We start from the raw sequence: 22,638 nt of genomic DNA on the forward strand, positions 1-22,638 counted from the left end.
TTTTGGCCAGAGCAACTGGAAGGATGGGTTTGCCCACTGCTGACCCGAGGAAGACTTCAGGGGAGCTGGTTTGAATTGGAAAGGGTAAGGTTAGGAGTTGAGTGTTGAACATATTAAGTTGGGGGTGCCTATGAGACATCATTAGTGTGGTCGTTGTGGACCAGGATTTCTCAGTCTCGGCGCTGCTGACATTTTAAGCTGGCTGATTTGTTGTTAAGGTTTCTCTTGTGCAGTGCAGAGTGTATAGCAGCAGCCCTGGCCTCTACCCGCTAGACGCCAGTAGCAGTACATGCACGCACCACTTCAGGACAACCCAGAACACTGGAGTGCGTTGCCATTTCCTTCTCCAATGCACGAAAGTGAAAAAGTGAAGTCGCTCAGTCCTGTCTGACTCCTAGCGACCCCATGGACTGCAGCCTACCAGGCCCCTCCGTCCATGGGATTTTCCAGGCAAGAGTACAGGAGTGGGTTGCCATTGCCTTCTCCCAGAATGTCTCTAGTCATTGCCAAATGTGTCCTGCGGGCTCAGAACCATCCCCACGAGAACCACTGCTACAGACAGAGAAGAGGTCCATAGACTGAAGCCTGGCTATGCTGAGGTCTGGAGAGAAGATGAAAAAAGCAGCAAATGGACTGAGGAGGCATGGCCCGTGAGGCAGGAGCAGAGCCAGGAGAGGACACTCACGCTTCACTTGCTGCTTGAGTGAATCTCGGTGGTTATGTTGGTTAAAAAAATTTGCGAACTAGTCCATCATGGTGTAGGTATAGAGAAGTTTATGGTATGTAGATGCTGGCTGTTGCTGACAACCCAGGTGTGCCAAAGGAAGGTTTAATCACAGCCTTCTTCAAGAAAACCTCCAAGTTCAACACATGAATTTCTAAAGGGTCCTTTAAACCCCTGCCACCTCCAGGAGCCCACAGTTAATAACAGTGACTAACTGTTCAGCCAAGCAGGTGTTCACTGTGCTGGTGCTTTACCTGAATGATATGGTTTATTCTTTATAACAACCCTGTGAGGTAGGTATTTTGTTTATCCTCAGTCTGCAGATGAGGAATTGGAGGCTCCAAGAGGTAGTGTATCTTGCCCATGATGACACAGCTTCTAGAAGAAGGAGCCGAGTTCAAAACCAGAGCATGTGACCGCCTGAACACACATTTCTAGCCACAGCACCTTGAGGTGTCCTCACTGGCTACACCTACATTTTCTGCACTCTGTTTTCCGATACATTCAGCCTCAGTGTGGTGGAAATCTGACAAAGCAAAACAGAGCCCCTACCAAGTGGCCAGTGGAGGGCATGGAGAAGGGTCCGGAGCTGACGGGCTCCAGGTGGCTTTCACTGCAAGGCTGGTGTCCGTCTGTACACGAGGCAGAAGAGGACACAGGAAGGAAGCACTCAGTTATGCTAGCGTGACAAAAATAGATTCCATTATAAAAAGACAAGGAATATTTGTGAAGTCTTCCAAAGCACTGAAATTTGTTATGACCAGGGGCTAAAGAAGGAGGTTTTGTTACTGGGAGGAGGATTTGTCAAATCCCAGAGCCAGTGAGAAAACTCAGTCCAGAGGCAAGTGGTTGGCTGTTGATTTGAGCATCTCAGGTACACCTGGCTGAATGCCCTGCTTTTTGTTTATGTCTCTCATGGCACTAAGAGAGCACATGGGCCTTGCAGGTAGGAAGAAATAATGACAGTATCTGCCTGCTTACTTTTTCTGGGCAAATAATGTGAAGCTGATTTATACTGAGAGGATGTGTGCAAGTCAGCATTGAGTAGAGGCTTAAAGCTCATCCTGGCTCCTATCAATTGCAGGGACTTCAAATTGACTATTACTGTTATTTTTAGATCATTTTTAGTATTTATTTATTTATTTGTCTGCACCAGGTCCATCTAAAGATCACGTGAGATCTTTAGTTGCGGCATTCAAACTCTTGGTTGAGGCATGTGGAATCTAGTTCCCTGAATGGGTATTGAACCTAGGCCTCCTGCATTGGGAGTGTGGAGTTTTAGCCAGTGGACTCACCAGGGAAGTCCCCAAATGTATTATTTCAGAGTGAAAAGCAAGTGCCAGTCATGAAATACTAGTTATATCTGGGCCTGAGACAGTCTAGGCAGCAGAGTCATCTTACGTGCTAGACTCCAGGAGGTACTGTGCCTGGGACCCAGATGTTCCTTAAGAGGATGAGAAATTAGCTAAACCTCAAAAGGAAATATTTTAACTCCAAATTGAAGATAATTACAAAATCAAAAATAATATTGAATTACATGTCTCTTAAATTTACCCTCCATCACTAGTCGATGGCAAGTCAATCCAGCTTTCATTCGGCTTTGTGTATGTTTTTGGCAAGATGGTCTGGAGGAGTCCTTTCAGTATGTTTAATATCTGTGTGGGTGGGAGTTCCAAAATTACTGTAGCTGGGCTCTGGGAGGACCCCTGTGGTCAGCGCAAGGAGAGCCAGACTTGCGTGGGAACATAGGCAATGTTTTCACCCCAAAGGCAGTGGCACCCCACTCCAGTCCTCTTGCCTGGAAAACCCCATAGACAGAGGAGCCTGGTGGGCTGCAGTCCATGGGGTCGCTAAGAGTCGGACACGACTGAGCGACATCACTTTCACTTTTTACTTTCATGCATTGGAGAAGGAAATGGCAACCCACTCCAGTGTTCTTGCCTGGAGAATCCCAGGGACTGGCGGGGGCCTGGTGGGCTGCCGTCTGTGGGGTCGCACAGAGTTGGACACAACTGAAGTGACTTAGCAGCAAGACAGCGTCAGTTCACCTTGGATGGTTGAGTGGTAGTGATATTTCTCTACAAATGAGATTTGTCACTTTTCAGGAACAAGTCTCTGGCTTCACTCTGGACCTGTGCCATCACACTTGATCTCGAGAGCAGTCTTCCCAGTGCTCTAAGACAACACCTCAGTCCTTACTGAAGGGCATTTGGCCAGCTGGCCTATTCAATGTTTCCCTCTAAGACTCCTGGCATTCATGACCACTCCCGGTGGTTCCTCACAAATGTGAAACAGAGAGAAAAAAGAACAGATCCACCAGCCAGTCCCTGGGGGGACGAGACAAGCACGGCTCACAATGGTGTCCTCGGAGATTCCCCTCTGTGGGATGATGGGAACCCAGCCCAGGGAAGCAAAGCCAACAATAGCTCCCACAGTCCCCTCTATCTATCAAAGGCTGCTGGGAGGTCTCACGGGAAGAGACTGGCGCTTGGAGGGCAGCCGATGCTCCCAATGGCCATCCCTGAACCCCCAGTGCTGCCTCTGTGTGCCCTCCACAGCTCGGGTGCCCACTCAGACAGAGCTGCAAATGTTGGGGGCACTCAAGTGTCGCTGAGGTTGGCTTGATGCTCATCGCCTTCCATGTGGGAGGCTTAATAATGGAATGCCTTTGATGTGGTTAAGTCTTCCCCTGGGAGCGCTTGACCACAGGTGATGTGAGAGACAGGGGCTGCCTGCCTCAGGCTTGGGAAGTGTCTGACCCTCCTGCTCCCTAGGGGACCTGGTCAGTGCCTGTGGCAGCCTTCACCAGCACACTCAGGCCTGAGTCTAGTTCTTACACTGTGGAGAGACAGCCTCATTTAACACTGGCAGACAGAGTGGTTTTATGAGGACATATGAGCTGGGAACTATTTTTTTTCAAAGCAACAAAGTTTTTAGACGGGTATTTATTGAGTGACTGCAATAGACTTTTTAATAATATGAAAGGACTATGAGATGTGTGTGAGGTCTCCCATGTGTGCTGTCCTAGCTGAGGGCTTCAGACCATTTTATATGACATAGAATAGAACAAGGATGATGTGATTCAGCATTAGATGAAGGCACTCTATCAGTGATCTGTTGCCATGTAACAGACTATCTCAAAACTCAATAGCTAAAAACAGTCATTTATTTCGTTCACTTATGTGCATATTCTTAGAAGGCAATGGCACCCCACTCCAGTACTCTTGCCTGGAAAATCCCATGCTCAGAGGAGCCTGGTAGGCTGCAGTCCATGGGGTCGCTAGGAGTCGGACACGACTGAGCGACATCACTTTGACTTTTCACTTTCATGCACTGGAGAAGGAAATGGCAACCCACTCCAGTGTTCTTGCTTGGAGAATCCCAGGTACAAGGGAGCCTGGTGGGCTGCTGTCTGTGGGGTCGCACAGAGTCGGACACGGCTGAAGTGACTTAGCAGCAGCAGCAGCTTGTGCATATTGCTTGGGGGTTAGCCAGTTCATACCAAGCTCAGCTGGGTGGCTCTGCTTCAGCTGTGGGTCTGGTTGGCCTTGGCTCCTCTCTCTGGGTTGGGCTCAGTCCTGCTCCAGGTAGATCACTGTGGGATCCAGATTGAAGGTCCAGAGCTACCTGGAGGAAACTCTACTCACAATGATGACGGAGGCTCAGGAGAATAAGCCCAACCATTCAAGCACATTTCCAGCCCTTGCTTCCATCACATCTGCTAATACCCCATTGGCCCAGGAAAGTCACCTGGGCAATTTCAAAGTCAAATTTGGGGATTATATACTGTGCCCAGAAGGAGGCCAGGGCAAGTAATCACTGGACAAACTCAACACCAGTGGGGGAAGAAAGCTTTTCTCCTGGAGAAGGCAGGGTACAGTGAATCCCTTTGAATAATAGTCTGATACACTGCCCCCCACCCCAGGGTCAAGAGAAAGCCAGAGAAGGATGATATACAGGGTCGGGGTAAGAGGAAGTGTTTCCGGCCCTTCCTGAGAAAAGGAAGTCTTGAGAAAATGACAGTGCATTTTCAGCTCTCAGTCCTGTGCCATTGCTGCCAACATAATCAACCGAAATTCAAGTCCCAATTTTATCGTCTCCAGGCTGAGAAAACACAAAAGTCATCGCCCAGATGGTTTTGAAAACACTTGCAAGGTCAGCTCATAACCTGATGTTTGATTCTGCTGCTGGCAGTTGGAGTGCTGTTGTGTGTTTCTGAGATGTCCTAAATAATTGTGGAGGTCTTATTGATGACTAGACTGGGAAGCATTTTTCTCACCTAATTCTAACAAGGGGATGCTAAGTGGGAAGCATTATTAATGTCCTCATTTTACAGGTAAGAAAATGGAGGCCACAGACATTCAGTCAGCTCTTTAAGGTCACTCAGATCGCCACTCAGTGGCTCAGCTGGTGTAGAACCCAGGTTGCTAGACTCTCGGGCCTGCTCTCTTAATCCTGAACTCCATAGATAATGCCAGCTGTCAGTGCTTCTCTCATTTAATTGGGGGACAGGCAGATAGGAAGCGCTCTAGGTAGACAGTCATAATGTGCCCATTTTATAGACACGAAAACTGAGCTCTGAGAGACAAACTCATTTGCCTGATATAATTAACTGTGAAATGATAGGAATTAAACAGTCTGACTTCAAAACTCATCCCCACTGCTCCGGCTTCCTCATTTGTAAACAAGGAGCTTGGCCGCAGTGGTCGTCAGGGCCCCAGTCAACTCGGTCTGTTGCTCTGTCCCTCCTAGTTGTTTTTCATCATCGGGTTCAGGTTCTTAGTGGAACCACCTCGGAGTGCGAAGGGGTTTGCCATGCATTTTGTAATTCCCCTGGCCAGGTTTTCTGACAGCGTTAGTCTCTCTGACTGTATACCTGTAAATCTTCTGGAAGCTGCAAGGTGTCCTAAGGTAGGTTCAAGTTCTAAAGACACAGGCCCTCCTAGCTACTATGAGAATCACAGGTTGCAACCCAAATAACCAGCTCAGGTTACCAGAGCAATTATAGGAAAAAGCATAGTGTGGGGAGTTAAATAAGGGTCGGTTGGCTGAGTCACAGAGAGAAGAAAGTGAATGAACATATTCTCGGCAGGCTCCTGCAGGCATCTTTTTGGTGTCTACCATGCAGTGAACAGTTCACTTTTTCTAATGGTCCGTAGGACCTTAGAATAAACAGATAGAGAAAGACAGCTAGGTGATAGAGATGCAGGAGAACTTCAGAATGGGTAGACAGCCATCATTTCAAATGACAGAAACTCACCCCCTTTCATCATGATAGAGGATATCTTTATTCCACACCACAAACTCCAACCCTGACACTCAAGTCATATGAGGTATTGTCATCTTCGTGATTTAGCCCTTGACATGTCCTCCCAGCCCTGCAACCCCATGACTCCCAGCCCCAGGCTCACGCCACCCCACTGCACCAGCACTGCATGCCACCCCATCCACGCTAATCCCACACCATTCTCTTACTTAACTCCAGCCTTGGGTTTCCCATTGAGATTCTTTTTGACCACCTATATATTTTCTTATGAGTCAGCTTCCAATAAGGAATGCAGCCTCGATTCTAACGGCTAGATAGGATCTTGACAGAGCCAGGCTTTAATGGATTTCTGGTTTCTAGTCTGGAATGTAGAGAGCTTGGAAGGCATGGGTTTTGTTGTCAAAATAATAAAAAGGCTGAACAAACAGAAAATCAGCAGCTCTCCTTAGATCCATCAAGGAATTTAAGTCACAGGGAAAACCACTGTACCCAAATTTAGAGAGACAGACAGACAGAATCACAGCCTACTGGAGCAAAGACTGGGAAAAGAAATTGCTCCTGGATCCACATGGGGTTCCATGTACTTAGTACGTCACTTTCAACAAAAATGATGAGAAGATACAAAACACAATTCGAAGAGACCGAGCAAGGATCAGAATGAAGCTCGGATATGGTAAAGATGTTGAAATTATCAGACTGGAGATTTAAATCAACTATGATTAAAATACTAAGGTCTCTAATAGCAAAAAGAAAAAAAAGTAGATAACATACAAGAACAAGAGGGTAATATAAACAGAGAGATGAAAACTCTAAGGAATCAGAAGGAAATGCTCAAAATCATATAGCCAGGCTCTTATCTTTAGGATGAAAAAATATTAGTCTCCCTGCCCTTATTATAGAGATAAGTAAATTGTTTGTCCAAAGGTTTGTCCAAGATCACATAGCTAATGAGAAAACTAGGATTGATAGGCAGATCTTTGTACTCTTATCTCCTCTGGCCTTCATTCACCAGGCATTTATCGAGTGTTCCTTCTTCAGTGGGCAGAGCTAAACGCTGGACTGCCACAGTGATGGGCTTGGTCCCCACTCTTATAAAGTTTTTGGTAAAGAATTTTCCTGTACTTCCTCTTTCACTTTGCCAAAGAATGTAAGTCCAGGTGAACCCAACATTGTTAAATTTCTCTTTCAACTTGAATCTCATCTCCAAATGTGCATATGAGTGTGAATAAAGTCACAATTCATTGAATCCATTCCTTCAGGAAATGCTTACTGGACATGCACCACGTGCCAGGCGCTGTGCTCGGTGTTAGGGATACAGCCATCCTTAGACATCGTGGGTACACAAGCACGAACCCTGCCCTTGGGGGAGTTTACATTCTTGCAGGAGGAGACAGACAAGAAACCAAATAAAGAAGTGCGGGTAATTAATTGCTTCTTGGTAAAGTTCTAACTGTCCACTCATCCACCCTCTTTCTGGCACTTCTGACCTTTCTTTTCTGAGTTACTGGCAGTTCCTTTGACTACGCTGGGGATGCCTTAGTGGGACAGATTTGAGGGGAGAAAGTTAAAGCTGAAGTTTGGACACATTGGATTTCTGATTGCTGGAGAGGAACTGTTCCAGTGGAAATGTCAGGTAGGCAGATTGGAGCCTCCATCCCTCTGCCTCCTGGACAACCCAATTTCTACAAAGCAGACACCTCATTTGTGTAGGCAAGAGGGAGTTTAGCTTTAGTCCATTAAAGGCCCCGAGTCACATCCTATCAATTAGCTTGCATGAAACACATCATGGTGGTGCAATTGATTTGCTCGATGTAGAGTAGCACGCCGTCTGCCTTGAAAGGCAGGCCAAAAGATTTTAATGTAGTTGTCTCCAGGCAATTAATAACTTTATCCCTCTTAGCAACAGGACCAAGGGACTTTCATTCCCTGAAATGACACTTCTCCCTTGTTAAAGCCCACAGTTAATTTTACGAACCACACCAATCTAACACCCAGCTTGCATGAGCCCTGTACCTTGAATAAATGCAAATCTAGTCTCCGTGGCATGAATGATGGCCTTATGCTGAGCATTGCCATGGCAACTAATGACATCATTCCCCCCCCAACACCAAACTGCACAAAATCCTATTCTCCAAGGGTCCTTAATTGCCTAACATGGGTGTGTTCTTGGCTTACTCACATACGCATTCATAAATATCATTCTGTTGTCAGAGGTTTGCAGTGGATGTTTACTGTCATTTTGGGAGGTATATTCCCTTTGTGGCAAATGTTGTTTTTTGTTCATGAGGGGGGTGGGGGAAATTCTAATGAAAATTACTGTGTGTATTTGATTAGCAACATTTGTTGATAACATATGGTCTGAGGAGGCTTCCGCAAATAAGAGGCTTTAAATAGTAAACAGAGATGGGACTGAGATGGAGCAGATGCTCTCTGAGCACATAGTAGAAGGTGGCTTTGCCCGTAGATTCCTCCCTTCCTCCATCCTAGCACATCCCTCTCCCCTTTTCTACCCCATCCCAGATCAAAGCGTTCATTTTCAAAGCAGCAATGCTGTGAAACAGGTTTGGAAAAATAACGTGCTGTGACTTTAAAAGTCATCTCCATCCTTCCTCAAATATGAATTATCTGCTACTCTTGTTTATTATTTGATATTAATAATGATGTAGTGTGGCTGAATGACTCAGCCAGCTCAAGTGGATCTGAAAGCAGCATTTGGACACCACGTGTCTGAAACACGGTGATACCCAATCCCCAGGTTTCCTGTACACCAAGAGCCCCAGCGAGAGCTCGGGGAAGGATTCCACGCAGCACGCTGAAGCACCATGGGGCGAGCTCTCCTTGTAAGTGTGTGTTTACAAGTTTATCTCTGTGGATGTGCTCTGGTGAGCATACTCCTAATCTGCTAATGAAGATAAAACATTTCCGTTAGACTGAGCTGGTGATTGAACTGTGTGTTGGAGGGGTCAGCAAACGTTTTCAGTACAGAACCAGAAAGTAAATACTTGAAGCTTGTTGACCATAAGGTCTCTGTCGTAACTACTCACCTCTGCTTTTGAAGTGCAGAAGGCTATTTGTAAATGGATGAGTGTAGCTGTGTCCTAATAAAACTTTATTGTAGGGCAATGAAATTTGAATTTCATCTAATTTTCATGTGTCCCAAAATATAACTCTTCTTTAGATTATTTTTAGCCACTTGAAAATGTAAAAACCACTTTTAGTCCATCAGCCATACATAAGCAGGTAGTTAGCCCATAGACTTTAGTTTACCCGTGGTCTGTAATCCTAACATGGAAGGCTTACTTTTTTTTGGTGCTTTCCATGAGCTGGATATTGAGTTGAACACTGTATATGCAAATAGCTTATCTGCTACTTATCCTTCCATCCACCCTCTAGGATCAGTACTGTTCTTAACCCAGTTACAGATGTGAAAGGCGAGGCTCCAACTCACACACAACAACTGTTGTCATTTCTGGACATGACATCGCCCTAAGTAGAATATAACATCTGTAAGAGCAGCACTGACACCTCATTCATCTTTGGATCCACAGCAGCACCTTGCAAAGTGATTTGTACATGGTAGACATTCAGCAAGTGTTCTCTAAATACAGGAGGGCAAAGTACAGGTCTGCGTCCTAAGCAATGGAAGTCAGAGCTTCATCCAACACCAAGGCACATATAGTTTCTTCAGCTGTTCTTCTGTTTGTTCTCCACCCTCTTGCAAAAGGTATTTGATTTGGAGTGAACATACATGTCTCGGTACACGTTCCTTCATATTTGGAGGCGCCACTGTGAGTGATTGCATTTGCACAGTCTCTGCTTGTGTTGCTTCTGGTTGAAAAGACCAAAAGTAATGACAGTAGTTCATTTGGTAACTTGGTGACACTTTCCAACATTATACTGTCGGCACCCACATTGCTTCCAGGCCTTGGCCTTGTGAGCTAACCACTCTTGACCTTCAAAGACCTGCTCCTTGCTCATCAGAGTGCTGTCCTTGCTGCTACGTCTTTTGGGTCCCCCCTTCATGTTCCCAGACACTGTATTACATTTCAGAGTGTTGGTGCTCCAACAAGTCTTCAAGGAGATAAAGCCCTCTCTTTGGCTTAAAGGAGGCAGTCACACCCTTGGGTATCTCCTGTGTCTGATCTTTTCAAAAATCCCCTGAATCTGGTGACATGACTCTTCTGAATTTGTCACATCTTCCTAGTCATTAAACAAATGTTTGTTGTATGTTGGGCCTTGTGTTTGGTACAGTAGATTTAAAAAAAAAAAAAAAGTCATGCTCCTTGCCCCAAGATATTCATCTAGAGAGGGAGCTAGACACACAGATGATTATCAATTTTAACACAGCTTAGTGAGTCATGGAGAAGCGGTCAAGCTCTATGATGCCTGGGCTTTATGATCAGAAACTCTGAGTTTGAAGCCCAGTTCTGGGATAGCCTGAAACCCTGGCCGAGTTACTTAACCTCTCCAAGTCATAGTTTCTGCACTGATCAAGTGGCAATAATTATAGGATATGCCTTACAGAACTGTCAGAAGGATTAAATGAGATAATCCATGAAGAGAGCTCAGCCCAGAACCTGGCAAAATAAGCACTCAATTGGCGACTGTTTTTAGTGCTTTTGTGAGCTGGTTGTACAGTGTGAGTGCAGTAGCAGGTGTGATAAGACCTCAGAAGAGGGCCACCTCACCCACTTGAGTTTATGTACCCTGTGTTCAGGGAGAACTTGGTTAACCTTCCCAACTGCTGCTTGCCATAAATACTATCAACTTCTGGTCTTTTCCAATCAGAGTGGAATTTTATTTCAGGCCTGTGAAGCTCTGAGAAGAGGTATTCATCTTAATAGCCACAGTCAGTTCTCAACAAAGGAAAAGAAATGAGTAGAGAAGAAGGCAACCATGAGAAACAGATTCATTTATCAATGTTTGGCTCCACCAAAAAGACCAGGTTCCACCACTGATTGATTTGTCTGCAGGGTATGTAGCACTCTGTGAAGCATATTGAGCATGTGAAATAAATTCAGAGTGGTCTCATCCTTTCCGAAACAGAACTCGGCCTTTGAGTTACAGAGGTAGTTGATGTTAACAGGATCCCGACACCAAGGAGTAAGTTGGTGGCGTTTGGGAGGAAGGCAGCTTGGCCACATGGCTAAAAGTTTGGGTGGTGGAGCCAGAATGCATTTGCTCGCTGTGACCTTGGACACATTACTGTCCCCTCTGAGCCTCAGTTTCCTCATCTGTCACTAGGGAGGAGATCATTATAAGCATTTCACAGGATGGCCAAGGGGGCTTAAAAAGATAAAAATACACATTTGACCATAGGAATGTGTGACCAGCACATACTAAGCTCTCAGGAAATATGAGCTGTTTTTGTTATATTCAGGTCTTTTCCATGGTTGGAAAAAAACAGAGTGAACATTTCCATGACTTTTTTCCCAGAGGGGAGAGGGGCAGGGAAGGTGCTGATAAGTAAATCTCCTTGGGGCACCTCCTAATAGGAAGCATTGCGGAAAGGAGCTGGGAGTAGTTTTCACAGAGTCTTGTGACTGTGACGACCTTCCCGCTGACCACCACCATCACACGTTCTCTGACCACACTAAACAGACTGGGTGGACTTGGGCTCAGAGCCTGATTCATGAGCTTCTGACCCCTGTGGCTGCGCAGGCCCCACACGCAGACATTTGGTATCATCCATGCTCTTCATTCCTGTCTTGAAATTCTTAATTCTTTTATCTTTGACCTTGAGTCAGTTAAGTGGGGTCTTATGGAATAACACGCATGTGTTTGAACAGAGGAAATACTCAGAGAAAGGAAAACACTATATTTTAGTGTCTTTAGCACTTTTTCCTGCCTTTTGAACAAAAAGCCCACATTTTCATTTTGCGCCAGACCCTGGAAATAACATAGCTAGTCCTGATTACACTGAGGGCTTTCTCTTTTTTCCTGCTCCACTGGGCCGGGTCACCATTTTGAAATCTGGGGGATAAGCTGGGAGTCTGTAGCAACCAAGCAACCTGAGGTGAGCCAAGGGCCATGGTAGGAAGCCAGGGGCACAGCTGCAGGCCTGGTGGAAGGGAAAGGAAATCACTGGTCAAAGGGACAGAGTTGTCAGGACAGCCTCCAGTAGCTTGAACTCCATCCAGCTGATGAGGTCTCAGAGACCTTGCCGTGCCCCACGGTCTGAGTCATGTTGAATGCCTCATGAGCTGAGCAGCCTTGGGTGGCACCAGGGGTCCAGGCAGACTGGGTTTGTGCCCACCGAACAGGCCAGAAAAATCCTTACACACCAGTGTCCAGGACAGTGTCCCAGGGATCCAGTGTGAGGAATGCCCAGGGACCTGGGATCAAGGCCTCTTTGTGACCGTAATAGAGTACCTCATTTTAGAACACTTTTGGTTTCCAGCAGGAATCTTCCTTATTTCCTTGACTAAGCATGATAAATGCCCAAAGAAATTCATAGCACAATTAACATAAATAGTAATGATCACTGCAAAACTGTTAATAGTGCTTGTTATTGAATATAACATTAATAGCAGCAAGAGCTATAAATGGGAATTAAGAGATTTGGGTTCCAGCCCAAACTGATCACAGTTCACTGGAATAAAATGGACAAGATCCTCAAGTTCTTAGTTTTCTCATCTTTGAAATAGGCACAGTATGAACTTTTTACCTTGTGTAGTAGGAAGGGTAAAGTCCCTCTTGTTTGTTCAGCAAAGGGTCAGATACTTAATAAGAGCTTAATACATATATGTTGAATGAATAATGCAGAAGATCAGCGAGTGTCATGGTTTCTAGAATACATCTGTGTATCCTTATTTGCGGAAGGAAGGTAGGTAGAGTTTGAGGGGCTCTTACCCTGTCCCAAGCCTGCTGCCATTTACTGTTTATAACTGGTCTCTGAAATTGTGTTATTTTATCACTAAGAAAACTGAAGCTCAGGGACATTGACTCGCCCAAGTCCTACAGTTTGTCAGTGACTTAACAGGATTTGAATGAAGAATGTTGGGTTCAAAACCTAACGCCTTGTCATGTTGCCTTTGCTGGGACAGAAGCTCCCCATCTTAGGAGCTTGGGAGGAGCTGCAGTAGCTGATGACCAAAATGAGGTGCTTCCATCTAAACATCTCACGTTTTGCTGTTGCATTTCACCTGTTGCTGCTTGTCCTGTCTCATGTCCTCTTCATGTCCTCTGCCTTTCTCTCTGTGACTATGGTGTTTCGTCAGTGGTTCTCAAACACTTGGATCCCCGTGGAGCTGGACATCCCCTTGTCTCCATTTTTTGCTCTCTTGCCAGCTCTCTAGGTACCTCATGGTTTTGAGTTAAGTTAGTGAGATTTAGCCTATTGTGTACAACCATGAGATTAGAAGCCAGGGTTCCATCATTTACAAATGAAGAAATACAAACAGCCAGCAAACATGGAGTAACATAGTCAAGCCAGCTATTTACCACAGAAATGCCCATGAAAACAAGGATGACAAAATTGGCCAGATGAAAAAAAGAACAGGGATACCCAGAGGAGGCAAAAGCCTTGTGATTTGCGCTGTCCTTGGAGAAGGCAATGGCACCCCACTCCAGTACTCTTGCCTGGAAAATCCCATGGACGGAGAAGCCTGGAAGGCTGCAGTCCATGGGGCCGCTGAGGGTCGGACATGACTGAGTGACCTCACTTTCACTTTTCACTTTCATGCATTGGAGAAGGAAATGGCAACCCACTCCAGTGTTTTTGCCTGGAGAATCCCAGGGACGGGGGAGCCTGGTGGGCTGCCGTCTATGGGGTCGCACAGAGTCGGACACGACTGAAGTGACTTAGTAGTAGTAGTAGTCCCATATGGTAGGAGGATAGTCACCACCTGTGTGGAAAGCAGTTTGGAAATGGACGATCACTTCCAAGCCGTGAAAGTCATCATTGTTGAGCACAGTCCCCACAACATTGTAGGAGCACTACCGTGTTTGTTGATGAATGAATGAAGAAATGATCTCCCATCTAACTCCCTGATTCCCAAGGAAATACACAGAAATGAAGTTAAAAAGTAATGTCCAACCCAATCTCAGAAATACAGCAATGGTTAAATAAATTATGATGCATCTATAATATTACAGTCATTAAAAATAATGTTCAGTGAGTAATCCATAATATGGAAATTGACCGTTACATAGGCAAACTGAGAAACGTTTCTGTACAAAATTATATCTATTCCCATTTCCTAATTCTGTAAAAGAATATATATTTGCATAATTTATTTATTCAACAAATATTTGTTAAGTTTTTTGTGTGTGCTAAGTCCTGTGGTGATGCAAGATAAACAAAATACACACTCATGCATTTATGGAGCTTACAGAATACGAGAGGATCTAGTTACTAAATGTTCACCACAGTAAATCAGTCATTACAAATCTGTGATTCTTAGGATAGAAAATTAAACAGTACGTTCAAGAGAGTTTAACACTGGAACCAATTGAGACTGGGAGTTCAAGGGACATGGTCTCTGGGAAAGTTATTTAAGCTGAGCCCTGAGGAGTTAACCAGGTGAGGGGTATGGTGGAGAGAAGCACTGCCAGCAGAGGGAGCCGTGCAGGCAACAGCCTGGAGGAAGCATGATGAAGAGCCCATGACCCTCTGGTGGCTGACAGGGAGACCGTACCAGGGGTCTGGATGGCCCCCAGTGCAATGGAGCAGGTTCCACGGAAGGGTTTAGGGCAGCAGCTCGGTGTAATCCACTCAGCACTTTAAGAAGATCACGCTATTTCAGGTACAGAGTGGATGGAAGTGGCTCTGTGAGAATCATGCGAATGAATGAAAAGGTCACATGTCAGGGGCATGTTAGGGGCTCATGTCAACCCAGACTGGCAGATGCCAGGCAAGCCAGGGGCTCCCCTCTCGGGAGATCCACTATGGTTCCCAGAGATTGGTGAGTGGGGAAGGGGGTTTCCCTCATCACATTCTTCCACCTTCATTCCTCTTTAGCAGTGCTGAGCTCCAGCCATTGCTCTAGTCAACATATCTGTGAATGTCAGTGGAAATAGGACTCCCTCCCTCCCCACTACTAGTGAGGTCTCATTGTAAAGTCGTATGTTAGCTCCAGCCAGAGGAAGCGCCGTCTCAAAATCTAGAGCAGCAGTTTCCAAGAACTAGGGATTGATTCATAGGCTACAAGGAAATGTTAGCAGTTACCCTGGAGTAGTTTGTGGGGAAAGCAAGTGCGTGGGACAAAGTTCTCACCAACTTGATTTCATGCTAATTCCAAGTGATTCCTTCTAGCGCTCTGTGAAGACCCCTGGCAACTTTCTGAGCATCTGTCTTGCATTTGTCTAACAAGTTAATTAACACTTTTTGTCATTCTGGCAGCTTGGGAGGGGAGGGAAGAGGGATGTGACAGCCAGTGATGATGCCTGGGGTTAACCCTGTGTTCACCCAGCCCAAGAAGAAGGCAGGGCTAAGTTGAGCATTGTCACAGTGGGGGGCTCCACGATGACCTCTCTGATTCTGTCCACAGCTGGGGCACCCAGGGTGACTTCTCTACAACCCACGCACTGCCCGCTGTGAAGGTGAAGCTGTTCACGGAGAGCACAGGAGTCCTGGCCTTGGAGGACAAGGAGCTGGGACGGGTAAGTGCTCCCTGCAAAAATGCAAACACACTTAGAGAATACATGTAGGAAAAGATTTAGGATTTATACTCAGTTGATTATCAGCAGTGTTTTCTACCTTCGTTCCTATCTGATGGGAGTATTCAACAGTCAGGTGGAATGCAGGATGATTCGTCATTACAGAGAAATAGCTCACTTGTGGCTGGATGATTAGTATCCTGGGTCCCGCCCGTTCATTACCAGCAGAGGCCAGCACCGACTGTTTTGTCCACCAAAAAATGCCCCCCACGTGTCTGAAACATCTCAAGGGGTGGTACCAATCCCTGTGAGTACCACTGAGATAATAATTCTTACTTGAATCATTTCTTTTATGAATAATTTCTTCTTTCATCTCCGCTATTGACTGACTGTGCACCAAACAGCTAGTATTTTCAGAACTCCAGTTGACTTTGTTCCTTGATGGCCTAAAGTGCTTCCGTGACTCCATAGTGAAATCAGAGCTGTAGCACAATGCAGAGATGTGTGTGATCTGGCCTCTGCCCACCTCCCCCTCCGCCTCATTTTCTGTCACCCCGCCCCTCATCCAGGTGCACTGGCATCACTGGCCAGATGTTAGTCCCTCACGCACACCAAGTTCCTTCTCATCTCAGGAGGTTTTCTCTCTGCCTGGGACCCTCTTCCCACCACCCAGCCCTCCCAGAGGCTGCTTGCTTCTCTAATAAATGACGCCGCCTCCTCGGAGAGCCCTTTGTGGGCTGCCCGTCCTCCTTCCTTTACCCACTCAGTTCCTTCCCTGTTCACAGCCCGCAGAATTTATCACTGAGAGAATTTCCAGAAATTTTGGCTTCTGTCTCCCCAACTGGACTGTAAAAATTCCAAGGAGATAGAAAGCAATTTTGTCCTTTAAAAAAAATTAGAGTGTAGTCAGCCTACAATATTGTGTTTCAGGTTTACAGCATGGTTATTCAGTATTTTCATAGATTATACTCAAACTGACAATTATCATAAAATACTGGATATATTCCTTATGGTGTACAGTGTACCCTTGTGTATTATTTATTTTATATATAGTAGTTGTACCTCTCAATCCCCTACCCGCTTTTTGCCCCTGCCGTCATCCCTCTTCCCACTGCAAGAGAGAGACCATGAGCATGAAACTGGACAGTGTTTTGTTCACCACCCTATACCTATACCTAGAGCCCAGCACGTAGACTCTTAGTAAATTTCATTTGCATTGGTTGAATGCATAATCCCTTCTGACAGCTGTGTGACACAAACCAAGACATTTCACCTCTCTGAGCCTCTGACACATCATCTCTGTAGGATAGGGACGGAATACCTCAAGGCGTGCATACGGTACACGCGCCGAAGAGCACCAGGAAGAAGACTTTAACCAGACTTTCTTTTCCGTACCTTTGTTTTTTCATTTCCTTTAACTGGTTTTCATCTATAGAACTATATAGAATCATATTACTAGGACTTGGACCACAGATGGAAATAAGGCAAAAAGTAAACAAGACTGATAGCAAAAAGACCTCTCCCCCACATACACACCAAAGAAGGGGGATTAAAATAAGAAGAGGTTTACCTGTTTTCTTTGTGAAATGACAGATACTCATTTCCATCCCTAGGGAAAGAGACACACAGGGTAGGGGAAGGAGCCTGTCTTTTCTTTTTCTTCAGACCTTTCTTTCTCCATGAAGACTCGAATCAGGAATCATGAGTGTCTCAGAGACCTAGGATAATAGTGTTAGTAGACTCAAGTTCAGGAGGCATCAACCTGAGCCCATTCCATGGGCCTCAGGAGCCCCTTGAAATTGTTTACAGACATTGGAGCGGGGGACGTAGTCATGCTTGCTAATCCAAGTGTTTGCCAGCTTCCTAAAACAGTTTCCGCTCAGAAAAGTTAAAACCCACTGGTCTAGTCAAAGCCTTTTACTTTATAGATGAGAAAACCGCTTGCCATGGAAGGCAGGCTCCTCCGGTGCGTGCACGAGCACGCACACACGGCCACCCGCTCATTCGGGACCCGTACACTGTTGGGCGTTTCCTGCTGGCCAGGCCACAGCCCCTCACTGACGCTTCATCTGAACCCTAGGGAGAAGGTGCCAGGAATGATGTCACCTCATCTCTAGGGCTAGCTTTACTACACCATTTTGTTCTTATGCAAAAATAAAACTCCTCTGCTGTTGGGGTGAAGACCGTGAGTTTGCCACAGCCCCTCACAGCCATTAATCTCTTAACAAATTATACTCCCCTCCAGTCTCATTACAGATTCTGCCAGATAGCAGTTTACTCTTCCTTCCTGCCAAAGAAACTTCCCCCCTTGCAGTGGAGCTGGCCTGCCTGGCCCTAGTGCTGGTGGGGCGGGCGCCCTCTGCTGGCAGCACCTCCACAGGCGGCAGCTGGGTGACAGAAGTGGTCTTTTTAACAAGGGGCAGCAGAGGATGAGATGGTTAGATAGCATCACCCACTCAGTGGACATGAATTTGAGCAAACTCTGGGAGATAGTGGAGGACAGAGGAACCTGGTATGCTGCAGAGTGAAGCTGTGCAGTCCATGAGGTTGCAGAGTCAAACACAACTTAGCAACTGAACTACAATAACAAATAGCCAATTAATGGTGCTTCCCAGGTGACTCAGTGGTAAAGTATGCACCTACCAATGCAGGAGATACAGGTTCAGTCCTTGAGTCAGGAAGATCCTCTGGAGAAGGAAATAGCAACCACTCTAGTATTCTTGCCTGGGAAATCCCATGGACAGAGGAGCGTGGTGGGCTGCACATACAGTCCCTGGGGTCACAAAGAGTCAGTCACGACTTAGTGACTGAGCAGGCAGACAGAGCCAGTTAACAGCATTGTGGTGGGTTCAGGCGCACAGCAGAGACCCAGCCATACACGCACATGTAGCCCTTCTCCCCCAAACTCCCCTCCCCCTGGATGGTGGGACTGGATGGGAGGGGAGTTTGGGGAAGATTCCTTGGACCCCTTGAATAAGTGTTTCTATGTGTTGATTCTTCCCAAGTTTGTCAGGACACAGCCACATTCCAAGATTCTAGTGCTATGTTCCTTCATGTAGTAGTATTTCATTGGTTCTATTTGTGTTTTTATGTTTCATTTTTATTAGTCTTGCTAACTAAAAAGTAGCTCATTCATATACTAAAAAAAAAAAAATAATCTAAATGGATATATAATGAAAATGGATGAACCCACCCACCTAACTTTAGTATCTTTTACCAGAGAAAAACCTTGTTTTTGATGTGTTGTGTGTTCTTCCCCAGATATTCTTAGGAAGTACAAACTTAGTCTGGACAAACATATTTGAATATATCTCTCTTTAAAAAAAGAGAGAAAAAGAACGTAGTTGGATATATATTGCTCCACACTATGCTTGAAACACCAGGATATTTGGAGATTAATCTGTATCACCACATACTGACTTCCCTCTTGTTTTCATAGCCACATACACTATGCACATGTATTTATTTAGATTGTCTCCACTCTCTGGCTATATAAACAATGCCTCTGTGAATTACCTTAAGTTTATTTCTTTCCATGTTTGTGTACATAAATAGGATAAATTTCAAAAAACTACCTTGCTGTTTGAAAATTGAAATTTGAAAGATACTACCAGATTGTCCCCTAAAGAGTGTATGTGCTCAGTCGCTCAGTTGTGCCTGACTCTTTGTTGCCCCACTAACTATAGCCCACCAGACTTCTCTGTCCATGAAATTTTCCAAGCAGGAACACTGGAGTGGATTGTGACTTCCTACTCCAGGGGATTTTCCCAACCCAGGTATCCAACCCGTGTTCCTTGGTCTCCTGCATTGGCAGGCAGATTCTTTACCATTAATACCAACTGGGAGGCCCCAAAGAGTATACCCCAATTTATAATTCTCAAAAGGCATGAGGGAATGTCTGTCTGCCCACACTCTTGCCAACACTGCAGTTCTGTCAAACACATTCATCAAATAGGATTGCAGGCCTGCCATGTCTGGTCATTTGTGCCATGCACAGAGCAAACAGGAATGACAGGAAAAAGTCCATAACCTCAGAAAATGTAAGGGATGGAGACAAAAAAACAGAAATTACAGTGTTGTGTGGTGAGTGCTCTGCTAGAGAAAGATACCTAGGGAACAGATAGCAAGGGGATATATTCTAGTCTGAGGAGCAGAAACACTGACCCAGGAGAATGCAGAGATCAGGAGAGACTTACAGGCTAAGTGTTGGAGGGGATCAGCCGGGTAAAGGCTGAGGGTAAAGCCATCCACCAGAAGGATCTGTCTGGATGCCCAGGTAATGTAGGGAAGCTGGGGCCGGCTGGCATGCAGCTTACTGCTCAGGATGGCGTGTGTTCCCACATCAGCATGACCACATCAAAGCACAGCACACATGGACCGTGGCTGAGATGACAAAGTGCTTGATTAGCAGCCTGGAATGTCTAGATGAGGTGTCTGGACTACTCAGGACTCTTGTGTGCTCATGTGCCCCCAGAAGGACCCTAATAATTCAGTGGGGCTGACACTTACAAAGGGTTTGGCAGCCTGTCAGGCACATGGCAGGGTGGGGGTGAAGATGGAGGAGGACTGCAGTGACCTCATCTCGCCATCCACCCTAGAGATGAGGTCTCCCCAGGGAGTGATCAAACGGGAAGAAGCCTTTGTAGAGCGGACAGTGATGATCTGTGGCCATTTGTGTCAGCGAATGGACAGCATATTGCCAGTGGGAAATGTGCCCAGGATCCATATGGTGGATGGCCTGTTAATGAGCTCTGGGTACACAGTGCCCGTTTCGATTTTGCCAAATGAGCAGAAGCCGAAGGAGGCCCTGGGCCTTACCTGCTGCTGTTCTGGCCCTGGTGGTGTTTCCCTTATCAGCTCCTCCCCTTCCTGTTTCCCAACTCATCACCTCTTGGGCCAAATGAGCACAGCTGATAAGGTCAGCTTCACCAAGATCAGCAGGGCCCGCTCTCTACCTCCACAGTCTGGGGAATCAGGATGTGGAACCTGATGGAGGTGGCCTAGAGGGACAGGCGTTATCTTGAGAGATAATGAGAGATCTCTACAACCCAGTGGCACTGTGACTGACTTGTTTCCTTCCAGTGGCCCAAGGCATGCTACAGTTCCCTAGTGCCAGGTAAGAGAGCTGATAACATTTTGTGATAGAAATTTCAGCTAAATCAGCCCTCACAAAATGAGCAAATGACCAAAAAGATTACTACAGAAGACCTATGATTTACAGATGATACTGGTATTACAAGTCTGGCAAAAAAATGTGAAAACGGTGGAGGTGACATGAGTCCTGCTAATGAAGAGTTCTGCCATCCATGTCATGAGATAAAAACAATGCCAGTGTGGATGTCCATCAAAACAGTATCAAATTTTCCAGTAAGTCCTCTTGAACCACGGATTGACATCTGGTATCACTAACAGTGAGCCTTGCATTACCTTTACACAGATAGCTAATGATAGTACAGAGCCACCAGCATTAGCAAGTTGTTTAAAACTAGAGTTTGAGAGTACTTCCCTGGTGGTCTGTGCTTCCATTGCAGGGGCACAGGTTCAATACCCAGTCAGGGAACTGAGATCCTGCAAGGATGGCAATGTCAAAAAAATGAATAAAATAAAAAATCAAAACAGAAGTTGTTTTTTTTTTAATCTTTAACCCTTCTTTTAAAAACTTCTGTTTGTGCATGTTTTAAAATATATGTAATGCAGTATTAATATAAAGTAAAGATACAGCATGTAAAACATACATGGATATATATTTTATATACATTTATATTAGTTTTTATATTACTAGTAATCTATTTACAGGATTTTGGCTACTTGCTTAAAAAATTTTTACTGAAGTCTGTAATGATCCAAAAATGTTGGCAGCCTCAGTTTTGAAAAATCAAGCCTTCTTGTATTTTAATCAGGTCATTAGACCTTCAGTTCAGTTCAGTTCAGTTCAGTCACTCAGTCGTGTCCAACTCTTTGCAACCCCATGAATCACAGCACGTGAGGCCTCCCTGTCCATCACCAACTCCCGGAGTTCACCCAAACTCATGTACATCGAGTCGGTGATGCCATCCAGCCATCTCATCCTCTATCATCCCCTTCTCCTGCCCCCAGTCCCTCCCAGCATCAGGGTCTTTTCCAGTGAGTCAACTCTTCACATGAGGTGGCCAAAGTATTGGAATTTCAGCCTCAGCATCCGTCCTTCCAATGAACACCTAGGACTGGTCTTTAGGATGGACTGGTTGGATCTTCTTGCAGTCCAAGGGACTCTCAAGAGTCTTCTCCAGCACCACAGTTCAAAAGCATCAATTCTTCAGCACTCAACTCTCTTCACAGTCCAACTCTCACATCCATACATGACCACTGGAAAAACCATAGCCTTGACTAGACGGACCTTTGTTGGCAAAGTAGTAACTCTGCTTTTTAATAGGCTATCTAGCTTGGTCATAACTTTCCTTCCAAGGAGTAAGTGTCTTTTAATTTCATGGCTGCAATCACCATCTGCAGTGATTTTGGAGCCCCAAAAAATAAAGTCTGACACTGTTTCCACTGTTTCCCCATCTATTTCCCTTGAAGTGATGGGGCCAGATGCCATGATCTTAGTTTTCTGAATGGTGAGCTTTAAGCCAATTTTTTTACTCTCCTCTTTCACTTTCATCAAGAGGCTTTTTAGTTCCTCTTGACTTTCTGCCATTAGACCTTAAAAGGACTCAAATGTTGGAGTTATCAAGAAGGTACACATTCTGTTTCATCAGAAAGACAGAACTGAGTGGATTAAAAAAAGGGTCAGGCCTAGAATCAGAAGGGGTCAAAAATCAGCAGGCAAGACACATCAAAGTGGGCTGATTTTATTTTCCTGCTGCTATCTCCTATTCCGCTCCGAACTCTTGCTCCTCAGTCCCACAGGAAGCTGTGTGCTCCAACCCTCCAAGTGCAGGCCAAGCCTGCATGACTGCACAGAGGCCGACACAGCCTCTGGAAGGCTGGAGTGTCCAGCCCTGAGACTCTGACTGCCTCCTCCCTCGTCCTCCTGCACACTGCAAGGGGCTGCCTTTACTGCGCCTGG

At 45.6% G+C, this 22,638-nt stretch overlaps 1 protein-coding gene across 21 annotated transcripts in view; it reads left to right on the forward strand.

Annotated features, from left to right (window-relative positions):
- CADPS (calcium dependent secretion activator) overlaps positions 1-22,638 on the forward strand; it is a 471,836-nt gene that overhangs the window by 267,999 nt on the left and 181,199 nt on the right. For all 21 annotated transcript variants that reach the window (XM_070776392.1, XM_070776396.1, XM_070776397.1 and 18 more), the window contains exon 7: positions 15,482-15,593. In XM_070776392.1, the coding sequence (XP_070632493.1) occupies positions 15,482-15,593 (112 nt within the window). The remainder of the gene's footprint in view (positions 1-15,481; positions 15,594-22,638) is intronic.

The sequence above is a fragment of the Bos indicus genome, chromosome 22, assembly GCF_029378745.1.
Source record: "Bos indicus isolate NIAB-ARS_2022 breed Sahiwal x Tharparkar chromosome 22, NIAB-ARS_B.indTharparkar_mat_pri_1.0, whole genome shotgun sequence".
In the NCBI taxonomy this organism is placed as follows: domain Eukaryota; kingdom Metazoa; phylum Chordata; class Mammalia; order Artiodactyla; family Bovidae; genus Bos; species Bos indicus.